Here is an 18,154-nt window from a genome sequence, read left to right on the forward strand (position 1 = left end):
TGAAGAATTAGGAGAGCTTAGTAGAAGTGGTTTCAAGGTCTAGGGTTGTTAATATAAGCTATGTAATATGGGTTAAAATATATACTCCAAACAGATGCTTTCAGTGATACAGATTTGGAAGTGGTTTTTAATCTATTTGCTATCTGTACAGTTGGACAGCTTTCTCTTTACTATCTAGAGTAATTTTATTATTCCTAATAAAACGATGGCTTCTGTTGCTGCTCCTAATGTTCATGCTAATAAGTATCCGGTATGTAGAACTATTTAACAAAATGTTCATTAGAGCATTTTCATTTAAATTTTGATATGAAAGTAATTTGTCAGTTTTGTAACATAGCTGTGAGCAACAACGAAATGAGTTGGCACTTAAGTGCAATCTTTATAAATGCAGCAAGCTTTCTTTCATATTCTGACATATGAATAGGTGGCATAGCCAGTAGGAAAATGAGAACTAAAGGCATTTTGGGGAAAGAAAGGTCAAAGAATGTGCTCCCTTCCTTTAATTTGTTGTTCCACCTCTGTTTTGTGGTTTTTTTCCTTGGATAAATGGGCAGGTGGATAATCATATCGAGATTGCATAATAGATCTTTTCTCTGAATGTTAGGAAGAGCAATTAACTGTTACTATCCAATATTAAATACTTGCTATAGTCTTACATATAGTGTATCATACATATACTGTGTATGTATGATATCTATATCTATATACAAGTAGTGTTTCTAGTGAGTTCATCTCTGCTGTTGGATCTTTATAAAGACGTTCTGTGACTGCTGCATTTTCCCATCATGCCTTAAATATAGTAAATGCAATTAGTATAAGCCAAAATTTATTTTGTAAGTAGTTAAAATGTTTGAATACAGCCAGATTCCTAAAAGAGCTCAGGGTAAAGTCTGGAGCATATATTTCTTTGGAATCAAGCTAAAAACCTCTGGGAAGGTAAAATCCCTAAAGGAATATGAATCAAGGCAAGTATTAAAGCACCTGTAAAGGAAAAAACCTTGTGTGTGTGGTCCACAACATGTCAGTAGGCATGACAATAGGCAACAACTCTGTTGACTAAAACAAGTAGGACAGGGAAAAAAAATAAAGTTGAACTAGTGGCGAATGAATTTAGTCATCATTGTGAAGAGCTTGGGAAAATTTTTTTTGCTTATTTTACATTCCTCACCACCACCACCAATAGGTACTTCTACAAAATAGTGGGGTAGATGAAACGTAGGATAAAAACCAGTAACAGCAGTATTAGTGGTTGTATTTTATGTATTTAATATCTCTTTATATCTCTCTATATATAAGAGAATCAAGTATATTGTAATATCTTTTATAGTAACGAGTATAATAATATAATGTTATGTAATTAAATGTTTTATATGGGTGCGTGTATATATATATACACACACAGAGTGCTTGCTTGCGCATAAATAAGAAGCATGCATTCTCAATTCCATTTTTTTTTTTCTTTAGATGAGGTAAAGGCAGAGAAATTTTTGAAATCAGTAATGAAAATGAGTCAAAATCGTCAATTTGTCAGGAGTTAAGAAGATTGAGAGGGTGTTGAGGGACTGTAGGAGAAAAGAGTGAGGGTGAGGAAATTCTTTCATAGTGTAAAAGCAAGAGGCCTTTAATTCTGAAAAACTGTAGTTTTGAAGTTGATACAGGTGAAATATATTTAATAGTACATAAACATAACATCTAGAATTTGCTTCTTAGGAGAGCCTGGAGTTTAAAAGTGTAGTGAGATTTAAAGTCTTAGAAATTCATGTGAATGCCCTTCTTTCATAACCCAACTACTTAATTGAGAATTACAAATAGCCTCTGTAGTCTCTCTGCACTAGATTTAGTTGCACATCGTTTGAAATAGCTTGTGCTATTCACTGTCAAATATCTGGACTAGGGGTCATTGAAGGGGCAATTTCATTACTCTGAAATCAGCGTTGCTGGATTTTGGCTTCATGCAGAAATGTTTTTATACTCAGAATACCTAATTTTCTGAGAAATCATAGACATGTAAAATATTATTTGGGGTAGTTCACAGATGGTTATGGATTACATGCTTTGACTAAAGGCAAAAGGAGATTGAAAATGCTTGGCAAATTTCTACTTAGGGTCTTGGTTGTGCTTATTGAGCTGCTACTCTAACTGTGTGTCTGTATCATGTGTAGAAATAATCATTTTGGTGCTCTTTGAAGATGTTAATGTCTAAGATCTTCTGTTTGTACAGAAAACTATGTTGTACCAACCTCCGAGATCATTGCCGTAGAAGAAACTGAACTTAACAAGAAACATCTTCATGTTGGCAAATGGCAAAAAATGGCAAAGCTACATGCTTTCACAGGTAAGGCAAATACAGTCTCAGGATGCTTGTGCTAGTTACTTTGTTGGAGGTACTTTAGGGCAGACTTAACAGGAATCTTCCTAATTTTTTTTTTTTAACAGAATGATGTGTTTAAAAAAAAAAAAAACAACAAATGACAAAACAAACCAAAAAAAAACCAACAACACCCCCCCCCCCAAAAAAACCCTACCCTCCAGCCCCCCTAAAAAACAACAACAAAACCCCCATCCAAAACCCCCACAAAAAGAAACAAACAAACCTCCACCAAAAATCTGCCAACGTACATTTAAAGATACTTATTTTGGAAAACAAAACTCTTCCTTTAAGAACATATGCTGTGTTTAGTTATTTAATGAAGTCCTAACTAACGTGTTACACTTTTGCTGCTGAATGACTGCAGCAGGACACTTGCTTTCTACTACTGGACTAGAAAATCAAGAGAGAGGCTGGAAAAATGAGGCCTAAATGTTTGTGTTTTTTAGAATTATCCCTAACCATCAGAACGTGTGCATGTAAAGATTCTTTGTAAAGTGCCAGAAACAAAGTTCTGTTTGGTTTTGGGGAAAGAGTGGTGACTTCTGTGCTGCAAAGCTGGGGCAAATGTGATTGCTCCCATGCCAAATTTTATGTTGTGAATTACTTTCCTCCCATTTAGTCCTTCAGTAACAATGATTGGTGATACTGTAGATGGAAAGGTAAGGGTGCTTCTTGTCTCACCAGCCTAGTTGTTAATGCACAAGAAAACTAAATCTTTTTTTCTCAAATTTCAGCTTTAAGAAATTAAATTCACCCTATTGGTTACATGGGAGCTGATGTGAGGATTTGGCTTATCCTCTTCAGCTTATGGCATTTTATATTATGTAGACATTTCAGACTTTAATACAGATGAAATAATATATACGGTCAGTGAACTTTTGTATAAGTATTTCTCTAATCAGTTTATGGAAAATGGATTGTATTTGGTTTAACAAGAAGTTATGTTTGGATATCTGCTATGAGGTAATGACTTAGAGCAAGTGTTTTCATTTATGTTTTCATTTTGACTTTTTACAAATGTCCTGTTCACACTCTGAATGCTTCTGTCATTTGCAGAAATGTGTAGTGGGGGTTAATTACCACTTTTTTCCAAAGTCAGGTATTTTGGAGATCTCTCTGAAATGCATTTGTTATTTCACAGAACTGTATCATTGTGCCTTTTTTTTTTTTTTGTAAATTTAAATAGTGTATTATGTGAAGAAAGCCCGAAATCACCGCTGGCGGTGCAGTGATGTGATGTTTTGGTGTGTTGATGAGCACTTATGTGATCAGTGGATACAGGCGCTGAAAGCATTACTTGAAAAGCAGAGTAAGTTTGACTAAACTACTAACTTTTGCAGCATTATTTTACTGGCTTGTATGTCAATTTCTATTATTTTGTTATAACTGCTTTTTTGAACTTTAAGAGCAGCTTATGCTCAAAGGTTGAGGGAGCTGAGAGCTGAACTGTTTTATTCTTCTTATCACTGCATTTGTATCTCGCATATTCATGAAGTTGTACTGAGTGTTTTACTCTAACCACTCAGGACTATAAGTGTGTTAGTATTTTGCCACATTAGAAGCTTAGCAGAGGCTTTAAATGACTGGAGCTTTGGAGAAAGTAAAGGGCAGGTGTAGCACAGAGATTTGAGGTACTGTAGAGGTCTGAGGACAAGGACTGTAGCAGTTGTAAGATTTATGGTTGGCTTTTTATGTATCAGCCTCACCTTTCCAGTCTCTCTCATCAACAATATGCCTTGTGTAATAAGAGTTCCCGATAATAATTTCTGGCACTCTTGGACATCTGCTTCCCGGAAGGGTGAGCAGAACAGGGGTGGGGATAGCAGCAGGTCTGATTTACAGCCCAGATGAGATAAAGTAACCAGGTCTGTCCAGGGAGGCCAGACAGGAGCAGCAGGAGATGGAGGCAGGACTGGAGATAAGCTGGCTACAGCATAGGTCTGAGGTCCACCTGAGACACAGAGCTGGAGGAGGGACTGGATACAAGTACACCTACAATGTGGCTAAGCAAGTGCTTAAGGCGTACAGAATAAAAATGATTATTTAACAAAAAGTGTTCTTCTGAAACGGCATTAGAAGCGTGCATCTTACTAGTTTTTGGTTTATATACATTACATGAAGTATCTGGCTTCCAATAGAATATTTCAAAAAATGGGGTTTGTGCACCCACTCAGTACACCTGTGAGGGATGTGGCCTGGGTGGTCATCTCTGTTTGACTGCAGGTGTTTGTTCTTTTGGTAACAAACTATTTCAGAAAAGGTAAGAGGTTTTCGGAGAGGGTGAATGGTGCTTTTGTTGTGTGGCAGCTTTAAACCATTGTTATACAAGTGTGCTGATATAATAACTCTGTTTAGTCTTTCCTTTTAAAATAATAATTTAGAATGCTATATGAGGAAGTGCAAATGTTGTAACAGGTCTTTATGTCCTATACACAAAAAAGGGAAGGTTCTGTAGCTGCAGCAAGCGTTACCATTTTGTGTATCTGTTAGTACAGAGATGTAATGATTGTTTTCATTGCCACCACTGGTGTGAATCCATAACTATTTGAAGAAATTTGAGATGGTAATATCAAAGGTGTTTTCTGGGGAAGGGGTTGCACTATAGGGGAAGCACTTTCTGTGCAGCATGTAGTTTTGTGAGCTATTCTTACTGTGTCTATCACTGAAAGAAAATATATTTTAACTGTGTTATCAAAGCAGCAATGTTGTTTAAATAAATTAATGTAAAAGTATTTTTATGTGTGCTTCGCCCACAAGGGCCTTTCCTATCACTGCCCTTGGTTTGTCTTTTGTCTTGTATGCCTGTGATACTAACGTTTATTGGGAAGGTACTGTAAGAATAATATGCGTAAGGATGTGAGACATGGAGTCAGATGAAATAATTCTGCATTTCACCTGCTGTCTTATTACCAATTTGTTCAAGACTGTCAGTATTCTCAGTATAATAAAGAGGATAGATGAAGCAGGTTTTTATAGCTCTTTGATAAAGAGTTATAGAGTTGTAAGAGCTAGTAGTTATAAAAGGCTTGTATGCTGTGTTCACTTTGATGGTTACAGGTTTGGTTTTGTACAGCTTGTTGAGTTTTTGTGTTGAGTACAAAAGTAGTGTCCTATAATGTTTTTCCTTACTGCAGAGTCTAGACCAAAGCAGTTGCTTGTGTATATTAATCCATATGGAGGAAGACGACAAGGCAAGAGGATTTACGAACAGAAAGTTGCTCCACTCTTCAGTCTGGCTTCTATCTCCACCGACGTTGTTAGTGAGTAATGAGTATTTTAATTTCTGCATAAGCACAATATGAACTCATTAAAACACATCTGAGCAGCTTAAGTTCTTTCTGTTACTTATTTTTTCTTAATAAGAAAATTAAACTAAGTGGTGGACAGGGAATGTTTTCTGTCTTTTTCAGTTTTACTGTTAAAACCAATTGTTCATTTGCACAATTTTTTGGTGAAATATTTTTCTATATATACTGCAGTGCATGACTCTTTCTGTTCTTTTCTTGGCATAAAATCTTTTGAAATGAATTTTATGGGCAGACTGTTTTATGGTCATATTGGTAATAGAATCATGGTTATTAATGAATTAATAACACTTATAATTGTATATTATACCATTTTATAATAGTAATTTTTAATGTGTTTATTTCTTCATAGTTACTGAACGTGCTAACCATGCTAAAGACAATTTATTTGAAGTTAATATTAATAAATATGATGGGTAAGTAATCACTTAATTTTCACTTGGTTTTTTTTTTTTTTGTTGTGTTTTTTTTTTTTTTTTCCTGGCAGATATATCCTGTAATCTGTCTGTTCTTGTTTTAATTTAAAATAGTAGCCTTCATTGCTGATGCATATGTTTGCACCAGCTGAAAGCTCTGAGGCATGTTCTTTTCCGTACAAGATCCACATTTGGGAGTAACAAAGGAAAACTAAACTTTTTTAGTAAACCTGTTCAACACACAATGTATTCAAGTGTAGTATAACAATTTTTTATATTTTAGTATAACAGGTTTGCATGAGATTTGTGTTCAAAAGATTCCTTCTGCTCATCGAGAAGTTGAGTGTTCTGTGATACCTCGAAAGCTACCCTGAAATGTTTTGTGGTATAGGTGATCTTGACATATACATGAGTCCAGAACACTGCATCAGTAGCATTCAGCCTGTGTGTAAAAACCATGAGCTGTTTAGAAATGTTTCAGGTGGTTCCTCTTGCTATGTAGGGTGGTTGAAATAATGGCTACATCATTTGGCTTTACTTGTGTTTGTTCTGTTGTGGAATTACTGTTTTAAAAGACCTAACTGAATGGTGAAATTGCATTCCATTATTAAATCTGCTGTAGAAGCAGAATATTTTAATAAATAAACTAGTCATTCCAGTTTCTCGTTCATGACATGAACCAAGTTACATGACTGGAAAATCATGAAAAAGTATGCAGAACCTGTGCAGATAAACTCTCTTAATGACAGTATTTTAAAATAGTATCTTCTTGTGCTTGTAGACAGATACGTTTAAACTGGTAAGTTGCAAAAATAAAACATTTTCTGTCTTTTCACAGTACTTGCTAGGGGAGCAGATCTATATGCATTGTATAAATCGAGTCAGGGCATGATGTTGACAAATTGTGGTAGTGAGAAACTGCATTCACAGGTTGAATTCCTAGACTTCATCTGCTTTGAAATGAGTTGTCTTTAAATAAGCAGTTTTGACTATACTGGGATTTTTCTTGATTTTGCAGAAGTGCAAGGAAGGGAAACTGGGATCCTACAAAAAAGCTAGTTAAGGCTTCTCATTTGACTTAAGTGATTTGACATAGATAATACTGATGCTTGATGAAATTCTGATACAGAGCAGAAAAGGGAAGCAAGTAAGCTCATGTCTACTCCTAGTAAGCTGGTTTTTTACAAGTGACGGTGACCAATTGTAGTGGTACCTGGAGTGGTTTTTGACAGGTTCAAACAGTCTCTTATTGTAGAAATTTTTTTTTTTCCTTTGGTGCAGTTTTTTTGTGGTTTGTTCTTGGTTTTGTTTTGGTTTTTTTTTCCCCTCTAAAATGACTGAGATAGACATTTGGCCAGAGAACTGCAATATTTTAGAATATCATGGTTCTTCTATTGCCAGGCTGGGCCTTAATGGCAGTTAGCTTGGGAGCTGCAGCCTCACTTTCCAAGCCTGGTTTTTGGTCATCATGTAGAAGTCTCTTTCTGTGGTGAACAGTGATGTTAGGAAAGGAGTTCTTGTAGTAATACTACTTTTCAAATAACAGATCATATGGTTATATGGAAGATTTTAAAAATGCTTGAAACACATAAATGCCTGTGTTTCTTCAAGTTTGGTTGACTCTTCCTTCTCGCATACAGCAAAAGCTGCTTTGGATTCCTACATCTAGTTGTTGTTCACCTGTTCTTTAGATTGGTTCTGTTAAGTGGCTCAGTGATGAGATTCTTCATTTAATCTCTAGAGTCCTTATTTAGCAAAGCCATGCCTGTAATTTTGGAACTGATACAGGATTCTTGGTGATAACTGCTTCACTGCCTTCCAGGTGTATTTACTTGAGACAGCTTATATAAGCCTTTTCTGCATGTTTCATGTTTGATCTTCCCATTTCCCCTTACCAGAATTTCTTATGGTGAGTGCACTAATCTAATAGCTCAGTGAAAGAACAACTTCTCTTTGAAGACAGTTGCTTAAAATATTTGTTTAGTTACAATATAGTATGTTTTTGTACATTGTTGTGCAGAACAAATACAGCATGCAGTAATATTGTGCAGGTAATGACAACGTTTAGAATAAGTCTGGCATGTATGAATCGCTGCACTTCCTTATCCGTATGGCTGTTGCACAAGCCTTTGTAAAACTGTTTCAGGTTGGTTTTTTTCATAGTCCTTGAATTAGATCACAGAATGGTTGAGATTAGATGGGTCCATAGTAATTTTAACTCATTTGTCTTGTGGACTTGCTTCTCCTGAAGTCCTTTAGCATACATAGTTTACTGTTATTGTCTGTCTAAAAAGTGAAATGCTAGTCCATTAGGAAAAGAAACCCAAAATGTAAAAATTGTTCTAAGAAGATTTCTCTTACAGTAGTTCTTCACTAGGGGCCTTCACGTGTGGCTTGCACATTGGTCATCTGATGTTTGCAATTAATTTGGTCATGCTGATACTGTGTATGTGAACTTCTTTGTCAGTATTTACCCTTGATAGGTGTAGACGTTCATGTCCTTGTCATCTCTGAGCCTTGATACAGTATTCGTTATGAATAGAACACTGCTGAGACAACACTGACTTTGAACAGATGTGGAAATTTTTGACCACTTAACCTCTTTCTTAGAGTCTACAGAGAAAGATGAGACAGGCTGAAGTTGAGGAATAGTGTAGTTAAGCTATAAGAAGAGAAATTAATTATAAAAATTAAAAACAAACATCCTTTTCTCCCTTCTCTCCTAGTCTCTTAGGTCTTGACTTAGAGTTGGACAGTGTATATTTTTAAGACTGTCCTCTCCATTCATGAAAAAATGACGGGGTTTTTGTCAAGCTTTCCTTCTGCTGAAAATACAATAATAAAGACATTTAAATCATCAAAAATTATAAGTTAAATGAACTAACTTGTCCTATGAAATAAGTGCTCATTCTGCAATATCTGTTGCTGACTGTGTGGAAGAGTAAGTATTATGCATTGGAAATTATTGCTATAGATAACAGTAAACATTCCGAAACATGTATGCTGAGGACTACATGCATAACTTTTGTTCTTTTAAAATGTATTTGAATTAGTTTTTCAGTTAAAGAATGCTTATGCTTTTAGAGTTCAGGGTGTGCATTTGATTTTTGTGCATGAAACGTATGCTGCTGTAAAATAGTCTTTTACTTCCTAGTATTTGCTTGGCTGTGGACTCTGTGCTGAGCTTTAACATATTGAAGATCTGTGTAGCTGCTGCCCCAGCTCTGACCTGAATTAAGTTTGCAAAACAAAGTTTTGCGTCTGGTAACATTTAGAACTCTGTGTTTTGTTATGAATGGTTATGTAGATATACATGACTTCTGTCTGTTTGATGGGCTCTCAGCATGTTCAAAAGAGCATGCAAGCATGCACTTTTCTGTTTTTTGACTTTTTATATCCCTATTAAGTTAATAGTGTAAAATATACTTCTGCCTGAAGCCACAAATACTAACTTACTTTTCACTTTTTAGTAAAGGGTACCCTATTTCCATTTTGTTTACTTAGAAAGCTGTATGTAGAGTCCTGTTCAGTGTTTTCCTTGTATAGTGACTTTCCACTGATATTTGTCTGTCTGCACACAGCAATAGAGGATAAAGATTTTATTTTTTTTCAGGTTGCATTTCAACATTTTTTTCTAACATTACAGACATGTCTAGGTGCATTTGCAGTTGTGTAGCTTGAATTTTTTTTCTGCTTTTTGTTAATTGCCAAGTTGACTGTGGGCTACTATATTCTGTAAAAATGGAAGAAGAGAATAGAACAACTATTTTTGATGTGCCCAGTGCATGCCCTAAGTAGAACACTTGCTGTGTTGTTTATTGACTGTCAGTGTGCATTCTAATTTGTGTTTCCTGGCAGTGTTGTTTGTGTTGGTGGGGACGGCATGTTCAGTGAAGTGATGCATGGTCTCATTGGAAGAATGCAGAAGGACTCTGGCATAGACCAAAATAATCCCAAAGCACCATTAGTCCAGTGCAATATAAGGATTGGCATAATTCCTGCTGGTAAGAAAGGGTTAACTTTCAGTTTATGTTATTAATTTATTCTTGAAATTTCTTCTTGATCATAGCTTCTTGAATTTAGGCCTAAGTGTAACATAAGAGCAATGATATTCCATAGAGATGCCTAGCTAAAGCTGTTTTGTAATCCAGCATAATTACTGGTTACAAACAATTTTATTTGGGAGGAGTACTTTGTAAAGGAAGTAAGATCTTAATGTGCAACTTCAGAATGTGATTCTTTTTTTTTTTTTCTTTTTGTGCCTTACCATGTGTTAATACAAGATAAGATGTTGACAGTAATACCTTTGTCTATCTGAACTCATTAGTGAGTGAAATTTACTGAACAGAGACTTACCTAATAAATACTTTTCCAGTTCCAAATGCTGCACAAATTTAGTTAGAATTGTAATGAGAATCTCCCAATGGTCTGGCAAACTCCAAATAAATACTAAAATTTCTTCTCTCTCTCTCCTTCTCCCCCCCAGCCGCCCCCTCCAGTTGTCATCACAGAAAGCATAAGGCAAATACAGCTGAGGAACAGTCCTCAGGTCCCAGACCAAGTGCAGTTTCTGCCCCTTTTTAGAGGTGCTATACCTTCAGTTCTCAATGTCAGCCATTTTTTTCAGGCAATTCTGACTTTTAGAGGCATTTCAGAGAACTCATTCATGGAATTCAAGGCTTTGGTAATAAACTTACTTTTTATTGACCTTAGGCACTCTTCGGATCAATGTCACTGTTAAATCTAGTGTCCTAGGTGTTACCTCACCTTGCCTAGCTGGTCCCCCAGATTTCTTCAAAAGTGGACTTACAGATGACTCTTTCTTCCAGGACTGGATTCAGTGTTGTAACTCTTTAATAGCATCTGCAATTTTGAGGGCTCTGTGGAAAGACAAATGGACAGTTGAGTGTCTTTTCTATGCTGTTCTCTTTTTCTTCTCAGATGCTTGGTATTTGAATTAAAGAACTAGAATGTGAAATAAACGTTATGACTTCTGACTAGAACTAAAACACAGACTTTGTGAGAAAATTTAGCACAGGTTGTGAAAATACACCAAGAGAAATAGTATATTTGTACCCTGAGGCTTTAGGTGACTGGTTTTATACTCGTTATATATTTGTGAAGAATGTGTGCAAACCCAAATGGTCTGAATTGTTGCTTGGAAGAACCTTAACCCTTTCTGCTTGCAGTACAGTAAGAGTTAGATATCTGAAAGTTGCAATGTGATATCCTCTTACGGTTTTTAATTCTCATTGTAGGTAGCACATTAAGGGTTCTGTATAACAGAATTACTATAATTAAGAATATTTTTATTTTATTTGTTAAAGTTTTGTATTAAAATCTGTTTGCATGATAAACTTAAGAATATAATTTTAGGTGCTTTACCCATTGTTTCCCTTATTTGGGCAAATTTCTTGGACTAAAAATTTTCACTTACATGGTTGGTTTCAGAAGATTTTGCCTACTGGTGATGTTAGTGACCATAAGAAGATACAATTAAAAAAACAGAACCTCAGCATTAAGAGCTATTTCTTTGTCCTTAGGAAATTAACTATAAGCATGTTAAAATTGAAGGATTAACCTTGCTTTTTCAACACTTTCTTAATGCATTTTTTTCCAATTGCAATCAAAAAATAGGATCTTTACTGATACTTTAATATTGCTAACATGTATCGAGTCACTTTCTTCTCTTACATACTTTAGTGTTTTGTTGTGTTTCGTCCATTATGACTGTTTGCTATTTGAATGTATACTGTATGCTCTATTCCTTGAACTAACATGAGTTACAGCCTTGTAATCAGTGCTATGGTTCAAATATTTTCTGCAACTCGTTATTCAGATCCCTCAAAAATTATTTATAATGGTGTATAAGGAAGCTGGCCTTGAAGTTCTATTAATTAAGTTTTTGGGACTACAGAGGATAATACAGATCTTGATCTGTTGTATATTGTACAATATTTTAAATGATCCATTGCTGAAAGTATGGAAAAGTGCTTATTTATTGAAAAATAAATAATAAAAATAATTAAATATTTAAAAATAAACACTTTAGAAATAAATAATTTCTGTCAAATTACAGGACAAATCTTAACCCATTCTTAGCACAACTAACCATCACAGGGACCTTAGATTGTGTGTGAAATAGCCAAACCCATGCATTGCAGGGTGGTTAGGAAGGCAAGAGGGGTTTTTTTCAGGCCCTTGGTGAAGCTGTTCTCTGTTCATCTTTGCTTGATGTAATGGAGCTCTGACCATGTGTTGACCCCAACAGTTCCTAGATACCCTAGTTCCCAGACTAGTGCAAGAAGTCTGTTCCAAAATAAGTGAGATCCTTAAAAAGACTTTTTTCTTTTAAACTAAACAGACAGTCCTAAAATACAGCAAGTCAAGAAGAATAATGAAATATAAATCATGCATCTAGAAAAACTTAATTCATTATGTTCTTTTTAGATCTTTATACTCAACCTTTTTCTTAAAATCCTAAGAACTCATTAATAGGTATTGAAAACAGACACTACCCATAGTTTAGAGATTAAGTTCTAAAGCTCTTTGTGTCTTCTGATACATGGAGACAGTTTACTCGGTGAGGACAGGAGCCTGGGGTAAGGTGACACTGAATCAATGTTTTTGCCTTTTCTGTCATTTAGTTCCTAATGTCAAGCTGTGTTAAGAGAAACATGGCAGGCTGTGCTTTGTGGTTGTGATTAAACAGTTGTTGTATTCAAACTAACACTCAATTCAGCAGACTTAGTCTTTGCTTGGAAACTGTCGATTTAATTGGACCACTGTTTGAATTCACAAATGAAACAGATTTAGTGCTAAAACACTCTCATCTATATGACCGTTTTCGAGTAATTAGCTTTATTTCTTAGGCAGAATCTCATTGCACAGACTCTGTACTCTTTTCTACTTTTTCCCGGCCCCTCTATTTTCCTTCCCGGCCCCTCTATTTTTTTTTTTTTTCCGGCCCCTCTTTTTTTTTTTTTTTTTTCTTTTCCTTTTTTTTAAAAATGTTGGATGGTACTTGTAAATCATGATTCTAACTTTCAGGAGCAAGCCCCTACTTGCCCCCCGCCCCCCCTTTTTATTTTTTTTAACAGGTGTGTCTGTTTCCAGACAGACTCTTTCCTTAATGCATCTTCTGGTTAAAAAATATCATTTATTCTTATGCATTATGGTAGACTTTTATGAAATAACGTGGTTTTATTGACACAAATAAAGGCTTTACTCAAATGGCAGTTTCAACTTCCAGATTTCTCTTAGTTGCAGCCATTCTTCAAATCTACCAGTGTAAATTGATTGCTGTTGTAAACAGTTTTGCTGTTAAGATTACTTAGAGCTTGTAGCAACCTGACAAAGTTTTGCACTGCGTGTGGTAACTACAAGTCAGTGCATCTCAGAAAACTTACGGAATCATGGAACAATTTTGGTTGGAAGAGACCTTGAAGATCATCGGGTCCAACCTTTGTCCCAGCTCTACCAACACCACTAAACCATGTCCCTAAGGACAACATCTACCCATCTCTTAAACACCTCCAGGGATGGTGACTCCACCCCCTCCCTGGGCAGGCTGTTCCAATGCCTGACAACCCTTTCAGTAAAGAAATTCTTCCCAAGATCCAGCCTGAACCTCCTCTGGTGCAACTTAAGGCCATTTCCCCTTGTTCTATCGCTTGTCACTAGGGAGAAGAGACCGACCCCTGCCTTGCTACAACCTCCTTTCAGGTAGTTGTAGAGAGTGATAAGGTCTCCCCTCAGCCTTCTCTTCTCCAGACTAAACAGCTCCATATCCCTCAGCCGTTCCTCATATGAGACATGCTTCTGTTCTGCATATGAAACAAACTTCTGTTTAGTTATTTCTTCCTACTGCCGTCTGGCCTTAAAACCACATTCAGACATGTTTTCTCACTGCATTCAGACTGGTAATATGCGTCCATAGAACTTAAAAACAGAGAATAATTTCTTTTAATGACATGTGGCTCTGAGGATTCATCCACATGTTTTAGTATTAAAATTATACCCTCTGGAGTAAGCTGAAGTAGTTAGTTTGTTTTACTAAACCTGGCATAGAACAGGAGAACAAATCTGTAAACTGTTATTGGAGGACTCTCTAGTAAAAGAGAATGGATTAGAGTAAATACTCTTATGATCTCAGCAGGTAGAAAAAAAAAATCCTACTTCACTCTGTGCTGTGGCATAACATTAACGCATTCATTCTTGCAAAAACCAAGTCTCCCTGCCTACACTGGGGATAGGGGAAAAATCTTCCAAGCACTAGGAGAGATGGAGTAAAGTGTAGATACAAAGTGTTAATTACTATAGTGATTTAGGCTTCTAGGGTATCCAGTTCCCTCTCACTTCTGTTGTAGGACTGAAGCATGCAGTGTGATTATAATCAGCATGTTGATGTGTAGCTGTAGAAGTTAAGAATGCTAACGACAGCACAGGCTTCTTATGTGAAGGTAGTGTACAAGAATGGTGGTGGATTCATTCACAAACTTAAAAACCAGATGGAAGTAAAATCATGAAGCATGACTGGACTCTTATACTACTGTCATCTAGGCTGCAAAATTTCTCTCTAAGAATTTGTTAAAGCATAGCATTAAAAGCTATCCAGTCATTTTTTAAATGATTCCAAGTGATGTGTCCACAGCCTTCTCTGTTACAATGTTTGTAATATTTAATGATCCTTGCAGTTTAGTTAGCATCTCATCCAAGGTTCAGTATGTCCAGTTTGAAATCTGAAGTGCAATGTTTTCTGTTCTTCCTTCAGCATTTTAAATCCATTATACTGCTGGAAATGACAGTCTTAGAGCTAAATACTGCATTTAATACAGTGCTATGAAGACAACTAAGTCAAGATTACTTTTCCCTGTGATGTTAATTTCATCTCTTAAATTTGACATTATTGTATTAATCTGTTTTTGTTGTACTGTGGTACTGAACTTCTTCTGAAGTGGTTATCTACCAAAAAACTTCAGACCAAAGTCCTTCTGAACTGTTCCTTTTTAAGCCAATCTGTCTTTCTGCAGATGTTGAACTTCATTTTGTGATTTCTGGATGCAGAAGGGAAGATCTATAAAACTGAGGAGGAACATGACTAATATGTCCAGCCCATTCATCTCTGCCTGTAACAGTAGCTTCTCCCCTTACTTGGGAATGTGTCAGATCCTTGTAATTTGAAAAACACTTCCTAGAAAAGCCACCATCTAGATTTTTCAAAATACCAGGAGTATGCAGTTATTCTGTCATTAGTATGACTCACCTGATTCTTCATCTGTGAGGTGACTGCATGTATTGTGACTTCACAGAAAGACTACAAACATACAGGACCCCCACTGAAGTTGTTATTCTACCTGTTTGCAGTACAGAATCCTGTTGTCATACTAATTTGCTGTGAGGATTCTGTGTGTGCTGTGAGAGCACCTGGCCCTGTCAAGGGCGTCTTGCATGGAACAAAGCTTATCAGCACTAAAAATACTTTGATATCTTTATTAAATTCACTCTTTTCTGTAGGATCAACATCTAGCTGACTGTTACTTCTGTCATCTGTTTACTTTACTACTTCCATTTCTTTGGAATTTGTTTAGTTTTCCATCAATAAAAGCACAAAATTGAATACTTATAGCTCACATGTGTATGTGTTTTGGTTTAAGAAGACTTAGTTGTAAGTTAATAGTCTAATAATTTTTCAGATGATTAATTCTAGTAGCTTGATTTTTATTTATTTTTTTTTGGTCCACAGAATCAATGGCATGAACTCTTCTATACAACCAGTAAATCGTGTGGGTTTGCTTATCACTTTGGTGGTTCTATGACCAATTTAAAGCTTGTGAGGTGATGTCTGATCACCTGTCTGAATGACTTGTCTACTCACAAATATCCAGCCATATTTGCATGCAAAGGGGGAATCTGGTCATTTAGCTGTACTGTATTTTATGTGCTGCAGTCCATCACTTCAGTTTCTTTAATCTTGCTTTAGCAAAAATGTTTTATGGGGAGTACATACTCTTGAATAGTTTAAATACATATCCCGATCATTTCCCTTGTGATTAATTAAAAGAAAAGATTTCCTTGATAATTTTAAAATCATTAAATTTATTTATTTAAAAAAATTACAGTGTTTAAATTTGAGGAGGGAAAGGACATAGAACTACTTGCCTATATAACAACTACATGGCTGTATGGTATCTCCTAATAAAAATAGACTGAGGAAAATGGGTAATGAAACAGGGCTCTAGTGTACATGATGTATGGTAAAGATTCAAAGTAATTGTACTCATTTTAACAAAAACTAGTTGATGTGCTCTCTACACGCTTCATATTTTCAGTAGGCTATCTACATATGGTGGTATGGTGCCACCGTCATTGAAAGGTGCTAGCCCTATGCAAGACAGCTATTGCACTAGAGTAGCAGTTGGAAGCCAAGCAGAGTAATCTGCAGCACTTGAACACTGGTGGTTGGTGTAGTTACTCTCCTTATGATGAGTTTCAATTTGAAATTGATACTCAAATTTTCAGGCTTACGTTTAGATGTCTGCAGGTGAGATGGGCATCTAAACTCGTGTTATAGCTGGGGGCCATCTGGTCAATACAGTCAGTAGAGCCTGTGGATCTTGTGCTGCATCTGCCTGTCTTGTGCAGGTGAGTTGTTTCCTAAGGCCCTTGAAACTGTGTGTGAGTACCTTGAATCAAGCTCAGGCTGCCATGAGCATTCCCAACAAGATCTCCTTGACCAAAGCTTCTCCTTGGAAGCATTGACAGAGTGTGCAGTGTTACATGTACAAGTGTAGCTGCTTCTAAATGTCTTAACCTGAAACTTAATCGTTCCCTTGCATGCTGATTTTCTTCTATTATAGCACACCAATGCAAAAATTAATTTCCACACCGAAGATTTTTCTTTTTTAATGAATTAGGGCTCAGTTGACAAACAGTCCAACTGTTTTCTACTTTCTTCACATTTGCATGTAGTTCTGTGCAACCCATAAAAACCTCTTTTTTTTCTTCTTTTTTTTCTTTTTTTTATTCCCCCTTCACTCAGGCTGTTGCCCTTAAATCCCTAAAGAAAATCTGTCAGAGTATTTATATATTTTTTTCTGTTGGTTTAACCAGAACAAACAACATCCATCACCTAACGTTAGTCAACAGTCACGCTCATCAAAGCTTCTTGCCCAAATTGAGTGCTCTGACAATCCTAAGATATTAATCAAGAATACTAGTCAAGCTGTATTTACATTCTAACTCTGCTTCCCGTATCAGATTTATACTGATGAAATAAGCCAGATTTTGGTGGAGTTTGCATGTGCATCTACTCAGAGTGCTGTTTTAGCAGTAGAAGATTCCAGCTATTAAAGACCCACCTAATGGTCTGGAATTCTTGTTTGGTTATAAAGTGTTCAAAGAGATTCAAATCCTTAGCCATTGTGAACATTTTTGTGACCTTTAAACTAGTGCTGTTAGGTTAATGCTTGGTGTGGTGTTATGACCAGTTACATTCTCTTGGAATGTACATAGAGAACGATACCACTTTTGTTGCTCCAGCTCTGAGAGAGGAAAAAAAATGATATTTTACTATTTGAAGTTGGTACTCCACTGGCAAGTCTGAGAGAGGGGTGATTTGACAGTTGGTAAACACTGTTGGTGTCTTCCTCAGTCTCCCATTTTAGAATCTCAGAAATAATTTCAGACTTCAGATCTAATTTTAGCTCTCCCTTGCTAATTAATGAATAGAAATGAAAATAAGTTCTATAAAATTGCCCAACGGATAAATCAGCTTTTAATTGCCTATAGAAAAGTGTAGGAAGATAAGACTCGGGTGTTAAAATCTAGCTTGCATGAATTCTCCTATTCTTCTCCCATCTATAATGTAAGACTACTTGGAAGCTCTGTTTACATCAAGACAAATGTGACTAAGGTAATTCTAGCAGCAGAATGCAAACAGATCTTGAAGGAATGAGAAAGATTGGATGAAATGTTATGCTTGTACATTCAGCAGTAAAAGTTCAGATCTTTTAGTGGCTATTTTTTGTTTGTTTTTCTTTTGAAAAGTAGTGAGAATTTTC

General features: G+C 36.0%; 1 protein-coding gene across 2 annotated transcripts in view; it reads left to right on the plus strand.

The window, feature by feature from the left end:
• Positions 1–18,154, plus strand: part of CERK (ceramide kinase) — a 47,815-nt gene that overhangs the window by 14,740 nt on the left and 14,921 nt on the right. For both annotated transcript variants that reach the window (XM_086473786.1, XM_086473792.1), the window contains exons 2-6: positions 2,222–2,335; positions 3,558–3,680; positions 5,506–5,631; positions 6,029–6,092; positions 9,951–10,096. In XM_086473786.1, coding sequence (XP_086329912.1) covers positions 2,222–2,335; positions 3,558–3,680; positions 5,506–5,631; positions 6,029–6,092; positions 9,951–10,096 — 573 coding nt within the window. The remainder of the gene's footprint in view (positions 1–2,221; positions 2,336–3,557; positions 3,681–5,505; positions 5,632–6,028; positions 6,093–9,950; positions 10,097–18,154) is intronic.

Source organism: Leptosomus discolor, chromosome 1 (assembly GCF_034619465.1).
Source record: "Leptosomus discolor isolate bLepDis1 chromosome 1, bLepDis1.hap2, whole genome shotgun sequence".
Taxonomy (NCBI): Eukaryota; Metazoa; Chordata; class Aves; order Leptosomiformes; family Leptosomidae; genus Leptosomus; species Leptosomus discolor.